At 46.0% G+C, this 12892-nt stretch overlaps 1 protein-coding gene across 4 annotated transcripts in view; it reads left to right on the top strand.

Annotated features, from left to right (window-relative positions):
- Nucleotides 1-12892, top strand: part of Rnf144a (ring finger protein 144A) — a 105441-nt gene that overhangs the window by 65852 nt on the left and 26697 nt on the right. For all 4 annotated transcript variants that reach the window (XM_029540856.1, XM_021201949.2, XM_029540855.1 and 1 more), the window contains one exon: nucleotides 8186-8331. In XM_029540856.1, the coding sequence (XP_029396716.1) occupies nucleotides 8197-8331 (135 nt within the window). In that variant the 5' untranslated portion in view covers nucleotides 8186-8196. The remainder of the gene's footprint in view (nucleotides 1-8185; nucleotides 8332-12892) is intronic.

The raw sequence follows: 12892 nt of genomic DNA, 5'->3' as shown, positions 1-12892 counted from the left end.
TTCTTATTGAATTCCATTCCCAAGACGTCTTTGTCATATTTATTTTTTAGCTTTGTGGATTTTGCTGGGAATGTGGTGGGGTTGGAGAGAACCTAGACAATCTATTTCCTTAATTTTACTGAGTTTGTGTCTTTAACCTCCTTGAATTCTTTGATGAGATTTATTATTGTTCTTTTAAAATTGTGTATTCTGAGGTTTATCTAGATAATTTTCACTGTCTGGGTACAAGCTATAGTGATCCACTCTTTCCAGCCATGTGCCACTATCTCCAATTGGTCTGTTTACATTTTGAATATACAAGTGGCTCAGAATCTCTGTGGTTTAATCTGCCCTGAAATCACCCTCATAGGTGCACTCAGAGGTCTGTTTTCCTAATCTGTGGGTTTCTCAATCTATAGATCTGAAGTCAAGATTAGCCACCCTGAAAATTCTTCAGGATGGTCTGCTGGAGCCTCAGACTGATGTTGAACATTTCCCCAAAGATGGTCTCAGCAGAATTTCCTCCTATGTGTGTCTGTGACTTTGTTTTTGTTTGTTTGTTTGATTGTTTTCACCTGTGGGCAACAGGAGCTCTGGAAACAATGTGGACAGCCATGTGGACATTTCTATCTGTGGTGCTGATGATGTAAGTGTGAATCCCTGAGCACGCTCCATTAGCATGTCAAACCCTTAATAAATGAGGTCATTATGAATTTACTGGGATGCCTGTAAACTTTCTTTACTCTAGGTGGTTTTTTAGATTTTAGTAGCATCCTGGGAAAACCTTAGCTTAGAATGTCATTCTTTTCTTTTGAGCCTACATTTCTGGGGGGTGAGGAGGCTTTTAAAAATAAAATTCACTGGTGCGACTCTGGTCACATACTGGATCATTATCATGGTCAACAAGCTTATGCATTCCTCACTAAAACTTTTACTTTGATCAAACTTCCTTTATTTTTACCCAGAACTCCACCTTACTTTCCAAGATTAGTGTCATACATATTTGGATGATTTCAAGAAAATTTCAATCCTGGCAATCTTGAGGATCGTTGGCCACCATTCTTTAGAACATTCCTGAATCACTATTTCCCCGATGTTCCTCTCACCATAAGACTGCATGTGTAGGTTTAAGGAGTGGACCACAGCCTGAAGTGTCAATTTCACCCAGCATAGTCAGGAGTGCACACTGTCACCGGCCTGACTACTGTGACACCCACAGTGTGCCTCCACCAGAGACAGTGTGACATCACCCTGGCACCTCCTCTCTCTGCACCTGGACAGACTACCTTAGAGTCTGAGTTGATGAGCTCCATCTTCCCGGGGGAAGTAGCTACAGAAGCCAGCAAAATTTTCTCACACAAGATACGTGTGTCTTCTCTCTCTCTCTCTCTCTCTCTCTCTCTCTCTCTCTCTCTCTCTCTCTCTTAAATTTTGAGACAGAGTTTCCCTGTGTAGCCAAGCCTGGTCTGGAAGTCTGGAAGTCACTGCCCTCCTGATTGTTCTTCCAGAACACTGGCATTGCTGGTGCAAACTGTTGAGCCTAGCTTGAAATTTGGGTCAAGTTCCAGTCAGTTACTTAACTGTTCAGTCTCTTTTGTTTGTTTTGTTTCTTGATGGGCGCAAGGGCATTACTTTTGTATTTGGGGGTCACAGTTCATTCCCTGCTCAGAGCACTCAGCTCTCGGCACAGTCTCTCAACTTGTGGTTGTCTTTGCACATTGCCAACGAGAGTGGATTGCTTTGAGCATGCCCTTGCTCTGTGGCACTGTGGGGTTTTCTGTGCTTCTCAAGAACCCCCTTTGACCCTGCTAGAATCAGCCATTTGTCCTGTGCATGCCGGTTCCTTAAACTGGAGCACTTTATTGGACTAATGATCTGGGCATGGCGTGCATTGTATGCAGAGTCCATGCCTTCTGCGTTCTCTCAGCTGATGTGCAAGGAAGATGCATGTGCACACATATAACCAGTGTGTACTAGCACGCTGATGAGAGCTGTATTTTCCTTCTGCATCTATAGCATGTTATTCTATTGTCCCAGAAGTTCTAGTGTCTTTGCCTCCATTAGCTTAAGCCTCCTACCCACAGGGGTGCCTTGAAGTCAGTGCAGAGAGACAAGTGATGACTGAGGGGGATTAACAGGTGTCTTGAGTAGCCACAGGCTCTTGGGCTCACACGCAGCAACCACAGGGGACCATGGGTGTATCCTGAGTTATTCCCCATCCCATTCCCTTGAGTCAGAGTCTCTCACTGAAGCCAGAGCTCCTCATTTTATGACCAGGCTGGGTACCAGGGAAGCTGAATTTCCCTTTTGGGGTTCTCAGTCTCATTGATAAGATAAATTAGTAATGGACTCAAGAGGAAGCAAAGGACAATGTTATCAGACTTTAAGAGAAGATTCTGGGAAAAGAGGCTGAAAGTATTGTTATTTATGTTAAGCATGGAAAAGAATCAGCTTATTAAGGAAAAAAAAAACATGTCAGGTGGTGGTGGCACACCTATAATCCCAGCTCTTTGGATGCAGAAGGGTGGATCTCTGAGCTCCGGATCAGCCAGTTCCAGGACAGCCAGGACTACATAGGGAAACTGTCTAGAAACTGAACAAAACACAAAGAAAAGAGCACCCCTAAGAATGAGTTTTCCTAGTGAGCAAAGAAAAGTACCCCATAAATATCCAGCCTGGTGGCAGCATATTGTCTTTTGTACCCCTCCCCCATCCTTAGTAGGTCATGCATGCTCTGTTCTTTAGAAGATGCCACTGGAAGGAAAGGGCTTCTGCTCTGCAAGCTGGCTTCTTTCACACATTAGAATTGATGTAGCTGTTTTAGTTTCTGCTTTTCTAACAGGCTGGCTGTAAGCCCCAGTGTCCCCCCAGCCTCAATGCTGGGGTTTCAGGTGGACACAGCCTTTTACATAGGTGTTGGGGACTCCATTCCCAGGTCCTCACGCTCATGCTCTTACCCATGGAGCCATCTCCACAGCTCCCATTGTCTCTTCTATGTTTGATTATTATAATTATAGACTACCTGCCCACAAATGTCTAGAAGGATGGATTACAACACTGACCATTGCATAATCTCACTTGAAGGTAAGGAGAAAAAAAACTGACAGGTATCATGGACTTCAGAATGGTTGAAAATTCCTCTGCATCATTTAGCTCCGTGCCTGGAATCTTGAACCTTTGAGGACCTTGAGTCATGTGGATATGAATGGGGACTCTAGCATGAAAGGATGCTAACTAGGGTGCGGTCACTGTGGTGAATCCCTGTCTCCTGAAAAGCCCCTGACTGCACAGCTGCCTTCCGTGGCTGCATTCCTGTTTAGTAGGTCCAGGTTGGAAATCGCAAACTAACAGGTTATATTCGCTACCTGTCTTGTTTTTAACAAAATACCCGACAAAAGCCATTTAAGGAAGAAAGAGTGTCTTTCGGCTCCCAGTTTGAGGGTGCAACCTTTGATGGTGGTGAAGGCATGGCAACGGAACCTGAGTCACATTGCATCCACAGTAGGAAATGGGGTGGATGCTGGTACTCTGTCCTTTATATCCAGTCCAGAACCAGAGTTCATGGGGCGGAGTTGCTCACAGTTAGGCTCTTCCTACCCTATTAACCTATATTAGATAATCATTCACAGACTGCCAAGAGTGTGTCTATTAGAGATTGTAGATCCTGTCAGATTGATCTAGCAGGTTCTCCAGGATTGTGGCGGCGGCTACTGCTGCTGCTGCTGCTGCTGCTGCTGCTGCTGCTACAGTTCCAGAGAGTAAGAGGAAGTGATGGGCCACACAGCTGAGAAAGAAAAGAGGAGCTAGCCAATGACTTAGAGATTTCAGAGGGATTCCATAGATCACTGGGCACAGAGGCTGAGCACAGGAAACTAGAGTTTAGAGAAGAAAGGAGGATGGCGACGGAGCTTGATTGGGAAGAAACATGGGTAGGACTCTCGAGAGCAGGGACTTGTTATAGAAGGTCATGAGTTAAGGGAAGATAATGATGCCCTTTTCCTCCCCTTCCCTAGTTTTGTGTTGGAAGATGTTTGGAGGGGAAGGGCGTTGAGATGAGCTGATTCTGACAGCTAACCCTACCAGCCTCCTATTAACGTGCTAAATGTCTTCAATGGTTAGACGTTTTCTCTCCTTCAACTCTCTCTTGTCCTTGACTTCGATCCTCTTCTACCAGTGCATAACCCTCTCTGTGTATCTTCAGTTGGGCTTAATAAATATCTTGCCCCACAAACATTTTGAATTGCTTGAATCGCGATTATAGTTGACCAGGCACCTTAAAATTGTTTGTTGTTTCCCAGGACTTGACATTCACATTAGGAAAACAACCCCCTCCCTTTTTTTTTAATGGTGCATTTTGAGTCCCTTAGCAAATTCCTATTGTAAGTCTGCAGCTGTGCAGTGCTTGCAGAACCATATTTAGGCCATCCTGTGTGTGTGTGTGTGTGTGTGTGTGTGTGTGTGTGTGTGTGTGTGTGTGTGTGTGAAGGCCCTGGTAGACTCTCACACAATATAGGCATTTTCCTTACATGTCCTGTTGTTGTTGTTTTCACTATTGGAAGCATAGTTTTGGCCATAGTTAAAACACTATTTACTTCATAAGAAACAGAACACAGAAGTGGCAAATGGAATGGGAATCGGTCCTGCTTTTGAAGTTGCTTGTGGTGATGGGGCAGGTGCAGAGTGGGGACAGAGGTAAGGGCAGGGGGTGATCCATTGTCTAGGGGGTCAAGCGGAAAGCATGGAAGGGGAGAAAGGAAACCATACAGGTCAAACCCTCCCAGCTGCTCCAAGGGAGATGGTAAACAGGAAGGGGAGTGGGGTGCTGAAGTTGGGGGGAGACAAGTCTTGGGAATGACTAAGATGGGACAGAGCAGTGGCCTGAGACAGAGGCTGTTTAGGAAGCAGGAAATTGCTCTTGCACAGGTCAGAGCCTATGTGTTCAAGGACTAGAGTGTTCAAGGACTCAGGACTGTGGGGGTTCAGTTAAGCCCTACTTTTCTGCACTGTGTAACCCACTATAGGCTGCTGTCCCATATTTGGCCATCTTGAACAGCTCATAACCAAACAAGGTTTTGGTGTTTGCATCTTACAAAAGTCCCTGCTGTTGTACTGAATGTTCTGGAAGTTGCTTTGGGCCTGTCTATGCTCTGCAGATGTCTTTTCTTCCCCCTTGTAGCCTTAATGGGGTTATTTAGCAAGTTCTCTCGACTGACAGGTTTTAATGACTCTTGCTTACCAAGCTGGCATCATCTGCCTTCAACCTCTGCAATTCAACATGTGCAGTGATGGTACATGGGTTTTACAGAGAGAAACAGTTGAAGATTCCCTTAGCCTTCCAACATTGCCTAACTATGTGGCAGATTATTGAAACCAGGCCTACTGGATCCCTTCCTCCTATCTCTGGCACAGTGCCCTGAAAAATATTGACCCTGTGTCTGTATGACATCGTCAGCAACAACTGATCCCCATATTCTACCCTCTAGGATCAAGAAATCACTTAGCAGAGGCTGATCCCTGGGGACATTTCCAATCTTAAGTTTGAAGCCTTATCAGAGACCTCAGCTTGACTGAGTGTCTACAGGCTGGTGAACCCTGTAGGACTAGTAACCATTCTCAACGAAATATAGTCACTTTTTAGAGTGTAATGTATGTATTTGAAAAAAAATTTAGAGATTTAAACAGGAAAAGATGCATAGAACTATAAACTGACCAACCAGCAAACCATGGTTTGTTCTTAGGACCTTAAAAACCCATGCTAAGGTTCATGGCCATTTAGATAATAATAAATTTGGAGTTACATGGATATGCCCTATATGAGCACACACTAGCAAGTTGTTTCGCCTGACATGTGTTAATGACTCTTGCTTCCCAAGCTGGCATTATCTCTCTTGTCACCCTGCAATTTCACATGTGCAGAGACTGTACAGGGTAGAAGAATGCTAGTGTCCCCTTGCACCCCAGAATGTTGAGATCCTCAGGAGCCTGTCAGCATTGACTACATTGGGGCACACATTTAAATTATTTTAAAGGCTCTACTTCATCTATCTAAAGTCATTTTATCTATGCCAACGAGTCCTCTATAATAATAGAGAATATACTTGGTGCAGAATAAGTTAATGGCAGCCATTAACTGCCCTTAGAAGCTGCTGGTCTTTCCTTGCTGCCACCACTCCCTGTCCTGAATGCAGGTTGGTAGTCCTTATTCCTGAATGATTCCAGAGTACTATGGCCACACCCTTGTCTCCTTGAGCTCGGCTCCTGGAGTCAGGACTCACCTGTGTCTAAATCTTTTGTTTTCATGTTCCCACTCCACTGGTCACTGTGTCCTGTCTGTCTTAAACGTGTGCAGTTTGTGCTGGCTTCTTTTGAATCCCAGATGACTTCTCTCTCCAAGGCATCGGGTATCGGGTATGGAGCTCAGTGTCTTCATTGAATGCTTGCATACAGGTACCAGTGGGCCTTGGCTGACAGAATGTGAGGAAAGGTGGAAAATGTTTAGACTGTGGATTTCACGCTAACTGCAGAATATGGTGGCATTGTGGGATTCTTCTCTTAGATCAGCAGTGCTCAACCTACTATATGATGACCCCTTTGGGGGTCACATATCAGATGCACTATATATCATATATTTTACACTATATGACAGCAGCAAAATTATAGTTATGAAGTAGCAATGAAATAATTTTGTGGCTGGCCATCACAGTGTAACTATATTAAAGGGCTGCACCGTTAAGAAGGTTGAGAACTACAGACTTAGAGTGAGTGATAAAGCCATGTTGGCATGAGTCATCACAGGGGAAGGCCACCTGCATGACCCCTTCTCATCCCATCCTTTGTCACTGGGCAGGACTTGGGGTCACCCTGGAGATACTTCCCTGGCTGTGATACTTGGAGGGGGTTATCGAGACAACTCCCTTAGACATCTTTGAGTCTCTCTGGATGCTGGAGCTTGTGGTTGCTGATAGTGGTGTCAGGTTCCCCTTCATTTACCTCCTGTATGTGTCTGTGTCATTATGAGTACAACCCTGTGCTGTAAGGAAGAGAGTAGATGATACAGACCTTTGCTGTCTACTCTCACTTGGGGGATCCAGGTACTCTTGTCAGCTCTATTCAGAATGAGATTGAGATGAAGAACAATGAGTACCACTCCTGTGTGCCAGCGTTCATCTTAAGATGAGGGGAGGGAGAACTGTTGAGTATTCAGGTGGCTAGAGAGTTTAGCTGGATTTTTAACCAAGTGCTCTTTAGTCCGATGTTTGGCAAGCATGGCTTTGGAATGCAGGCTACTAGAATCACAAAGCACACCTTGAGGTATACTAGGTACCAGGTAAGTACATGATGCTTAAAATCAAATGGCAGGGGCTCAAAGTGAGAATTAAGATCCTCAGATGCAAGGATTTGCTTATGTAAACCAAGGGTGATGTCTGGGAGGATCCTTAGAGGTGTTGACCTGGGAGGTTGGTGGTCTACTTCTTCCCTCTCCGTGGTCCTCTTGACTGTGTCACTCATCGTGGATGGTCAAACAGCTTGCATGGGTAATGCAGCATAGCTGGTGTGCAGCAAGCAAGCACAGATGAGCAAGAGAATCAGTCATAGGCCTCTTGGAATGTGGCAAAGAATGTCCCGGGGGTTGGGAGAAAGCATCGCTAGAGGACCATTGTACACATTTGAGTTCCTTGAGTGAACGTGACTGTTAAAGACCCTCACTGTCCACAACTGAACATTCTTGAAAATGGGGTTGCTTAAGAAGCATACAGGGGTGAAGGTATTACTGGGAGTCCGCTGGGGAAGCTGCTTATCTTGTGAGAATAAGAAGAGCCTAAGAGATGGGCTTCACTAGGTCCTTTCCTCAGATGTTTCTCCACTGTCAACTGGAGAAGAGTCAAAAGCAAGAAGTATCTTAGCCAACCTTCCGTGCTTGCTAAACTTCACCAACACACTACTATCAATTGCATCTCAGAGGGGTTAAAGGATGGGTGGGTGTGGTCCGTTTCAATCTTGAGGATTAACACCAGAATGTAAAGTCGCCACCCTCAGACCTGAGGCAAGGACCCCTGGATAAACCTCTTCTGAGGTTGTCTCCATCCACAATCACTTACTGTCCCCTTGTCAACCCCAACCCACTATATCCAAGAGATAGAATTCTCACCGTGTTTCTATGGAAGCCACAGGAGGGTGATCTGAATGTATATGTCTCTCATTTCAGACTGTTCTGCGATGACCACAGCAAGGTACCGGCCCACCTGGGACCTGGCCCTCGACCCACTGGTGTCCTGCAAGCTGTGCCTCGGGGAATACCCAGCGGAGCAGATGACAACCATCGCCCAGTGCCAGTGCATCTTCTGTACCCTGGTGGGTCTCTTGGCTCAATTTCATACTTAGAGAGCTTGTTGCTCTCACATCCAGATGCACCAAACCACCTTGGGACTAAACATTGTGGGAGCCTAAGCGTATATTCAGACTCCCACACGTATGGGAAGTTTCGCATGACAGTTGCCTGTGAGACACAAGCTATCACTTAAGCAGGATTGTAGTATCAGCTGGGACAGTGTAAATGCCCAACCCAGCACACATTCTTCTTGCCAGACAGAAGGCTTTCCCACACCGCATTTTCAGTTTAATGATGAGTCCACACTTGACATTGTGACAGGGCTAACCTGAGGACCGTGAGTAGCTAGGATACATAGCCATTAATGTTAATTCTCCCTGCTGGATGCTAAATGACTATGCCTACAGCTTGAGGTCCAAATTTCTTACACCGCAGCCAGAATTTCTTGAGGCCAAGTGATCTGTTCTCAATATGAATGTAGAGATTCCTAGCTCAAGAAGCTTGGGTTTGGGTCTAATTCAGACATGGATTTTTCTCTTTTCTTTTATGGTTCGTTTCTGTGCATGGATATGTATGTGTACCTGCTGTCTTTCTCTTTCTTTGTGTGTGTGTATGTGTGTGTATCTGCTGTCCTTTGTATTTGTCTTTGTGTGTGTGTGTGTGTGTGTGTGTGTGTGTGTGCGCACGCGCATGTGTGCACACATGCACCAATGTAAGCCAGAAGAAGGCATCAAAATCTCAGAAGCTGGATTTATGGGCAATTTAAGCCAGTGATGTAGGTTCTAGGAAGAATAGCAAGTGCTCTTAACTGCTGAGTCATCTCTCTATTCTGAAACTTAGGATTTTTATCCATCATAAAAGAAAAGAACAACAAAAATTAACAGAAAAAGGAGTGCCTTAAAAACTGGAAAAGTAATATTTACTCAGTTTTTCTGATTCCCCCACCCCCACCCCAACTCCCAGGCACAGAAGGAAACAGAGGTGGAGCAGTAGGACAGGGCAGTTTTGATCTGAGGGTGTGGCTGCATTAGTGTGATGTGACTATGCTGTACAATGTGATGGATGGGTTAGCATGCTGTCCTGTATAGGGTGCACCATCTCAGCTTCATTGTTCTCTCCGGAATGGAAGCAAAGCAAATAGGAACAACTACAGCAATAAACCGAAAGTCAAAAAGATTGCGATATGTGCTTAATTGATTACTTCAGAATATTTGCCATCAGGTCTGAGGAGCTGGCTCAGTAGAAACAGGTCCTTGGCTCGCAAATGTAAATTCCTGAGTTCAGATGATCAGAATCCACACAAAGCGAAAGGCATAACAGGAAACTGTGCAACAATCTAAGCGTTCCTACCGGGCGCTGTGGGGTGGAGGCAGGAGGGGCCCTAGAAACTCACTGGCCACCTCACCTGGCTCACATGGAGGAAAACAGTGAAGGTGTCCTGTCTGAAGCACGGTGGAAGGGGTGGATCTACATCTGAGGTTGTCCTCTGCACACGCCCATCTTCACACATGTGAATGCACACACTGCATACCCACTGCAAATGCACACACATGTGGAAGTGTCACCTCAGGCGCCTTAAACACACACGTTTGTCAGTTATATACCAGTAAGGCTGAATGGCAAAATAAAACAATGCAGTTACTTTTAAAGGTACAGAAGTGGAGAGAGAACTCTCTTTAGAATAGTCTTTGAAAAAAGAAAAGCAAAAACAAAAATATCACTTCTGAATTTGAAAGCCATCCTGACTGCAAGGTGTGGGCAGCTGCCTGTGGAGTTGAGATGAGATCTTGACTGAAAGTCTTTCCTACCTCCCTGTCCTGAGTGTCATCTTCCCTCTCCTCCCCAGGGCCTGCACCCTGCTTCATTTAGGCCTTCAGATCTAGGAGCCTGAGCCTTAAGCCCACAGCACCTTGTTCCCAGCTGGTCCTAGGCTGGCTCTCCTCTGGTTCATTATGTATCCCCTCAATGCGTAGCTTAGTGCAGGACTCATAATAGCTAATCGATAAAGGCTCAGGACGTGAACCAAAGTGATTAGATCTTACTCCCGGAGCTCACATTCAAAGCCAGGTGCCTCATTAAAGCCCCAGGAAAACCTAACGTCAACCTGCTAAGGAGGAAATTGCTTTCGATGTTTTCAGGAGGAAGGGGAGGACAGGGGAGGCTGGAGACTAGAAGAAGATGGACTGACTCTCTCCACCTGATTAATGCACTGAGCAGGGCTCAGATCTCAGCCTGCACGCTGGCTAGGACTCGAGCTTGTCAAGTTGTGCTAAAAAAAAAAAAAGAAAAAAAATAGCTTTCTGCACAGTGCGTCCCTATTGCCAGAAGGGACATTTCTACAGTTGCTGCCAGTCCCCTAACACCCATCTACTCTGAGTGCCTTTGGGCACACCTGCTTCTCTCTCCAGTCACCTGGGGCCACCATTCCGTTGTTTTTGTCTCCGTGTTTCTAGAGAATTCCTGTAAAACAAATAAACAACTCTAACTCGTGCCAGGGGCTTGAAGGAATGTAAGATGCCGCCACAGCCTTCTCAGAGAAGCCAGGCCAGAAGTACCAAGGAGTGATGTCACTTTGTGGAAGTTGTGACTTTTTCCCTGTGGCAGTTTTCTAAATTTGGGGATATTAAAGATGGGCATCTTGCCTGCAGCTCTGGGGTTGAAGCAATAGGGATACCCATAGGTTGGCAGAGAAGGCTAAGAAGTGCCAAAGTGCCATGCACATGGCCTTTTCTGCTGGGGTCACCGGGGTCACACCAGCATGGACAAGCTATAGAACAGCTAGGGCTCCTGACCCGACGGACAGGAAAGTGAAACAACTGTGTCACACTGGAAGACAGCTGCATGGGGCATAGTCACGTTTGATCCAGAGATGGAAGATGTTGGCTCAAAAGGTTCTCAATTCGGTGGCTCAGACGGACCCGTGGCTCGCTGTAGTCTGAGGACTGAGAATCACTTCAGGAGTGCCCAGAGGTGGAGCGATAAGTTTGATTCCTTATCGTCTGTGGTCTCCGCATTAGGAACCTGGGTTGTCTCTGATCACCAAGACGTATTACCAGCTCTGTCATTCTCACCCGAGTCTCTGTGGTATGTGCCAGCTACTCATATCTATAGCTTATACCAGGACTGGGCTCTTTTTCTTTCATCCCCAAAGGGTCTCTAACAAATGGGTGACTTCAGTGGTCATTTCTTCGTACCAGTAGAAGGGGAGGAGGGGTGTCACCAGTAACTCTGGATCAAAAGTGTAATTCCTTCCCAAGAAAGACCCAGCTGTACGACCTGACTCCTGGGTTAGCTAAGATAGGTCCATGGCTTGGGTCAGCCTGGGAACTGGAACCTGTCTTAGAGCTCTGAGCTAGTCTCTCTAAACCTTAAGACCATGCAGGTAGGGAGAACCGTGGAGGCAGAGAGTCAGAACATTTCTGTGAGTGTGGAGATTAAATACCCTCCATGCTAAAGACTTCAGAACCCAGCCTTTGTACACGCCTCCCCTCTCTGCAGTCAACCTCCATATGACCAGGCTTCTCCCACGGCTGCGGTTTCCTTTGTATCCATATCTGAAGCTTCTCCACTCCTCTGTCATCTGGCGTTTAACCTAACTTTTGTCTTCGCCAGACACTGTGGTTCTGTTTATTGATCCAGTTCTGCTGCTGTGAGTAGTCTGCAGGTCCTGCAGGGTTGTGTACCTAATTGCTTGTAGGCTTGGCACGGTTTGCAGAAACAAAATCTGTTGTACTATGTGTTGTACTAGCTGGCCCCGGTCAGAGAAAATTCTAGCAAATAGGTTCCAAAAAAATGTTCTTGAGATTAGGTACCTTGGTACATGTGTACATCACAGGGGAGTCTATGAGAGTGAACAGCCAGAATCAGATTGTTGTGCCAAATGGAGTTAGGGTCCAAGAGCCAGCTGATTACCCTCACCCTACATCCTGCTGTCCAGCGGTCGGACCCCTTTTCTAGGATCAGAGGTATACAAATGAGGGAACCAATGAGCAGAACAGATGAGGATCCTGGTATTGGTCCACCAGGTGGAGAAAGGCTATGTGGGGTGACTTGAGGTGCAGGGAGTGTGCGTTTTTTCGTTAAGAGGCTGCAGAGCAGACGTTTGTGTTCTATGCTCAGAAAAGCTTCCTGACATGAGTGAACTTCTCTCTTCTAGAGAACACAATTTGCATGCCACAGGTGGAGCATTTCCACATCTACCTCAGACTTTAGGGTGCTTGTAAAACTACCTCATCAATACTTGATACAAGGGATTGGGGATAGGATGCATCGATAGTTAGGGGGGTGTGCTGGTTGGTTTTTGTCATAGCGTAAACCTAGGTTTTCACATAAACCTAGACACACCCGGGAAGAGGGAATCATAACTGAGAAATGCCTCCATCAGATTAGCCTGTAAGCAGGCCTACGGGGCTTCGTCTTGGTTAATGGTTGATGTGAGAGGTTCCAGCCTATGAAGGATAGTGTGCGATCCCTGGGGTCCTTGGCCCTGGATGGCATAAGAGTGTAGGCTGAGCAACGCATGAGGAACAAGCCAGTCAGCAGTGCCTCTCCTTAGCCTCTGCTCTATGTCCTGCATGTAGGTTT

This window comes from Mus pahari, chromosome 7 (assembly GCF_900095145.1).
Source record: "Mus pahari chromosome 7, PAHARI_EIJ_v1.1, whole genome shotgun sequence".
NCBI lineage: Eukaryota > Metazoa > Chordata > Mammalia > Rodentia > Muridae > Mus > Mus pahari.
Note: the sequence above shows the minus strand (reverse complement) of the source record. Positions and strands in the feature narration are given on the sequence as shown.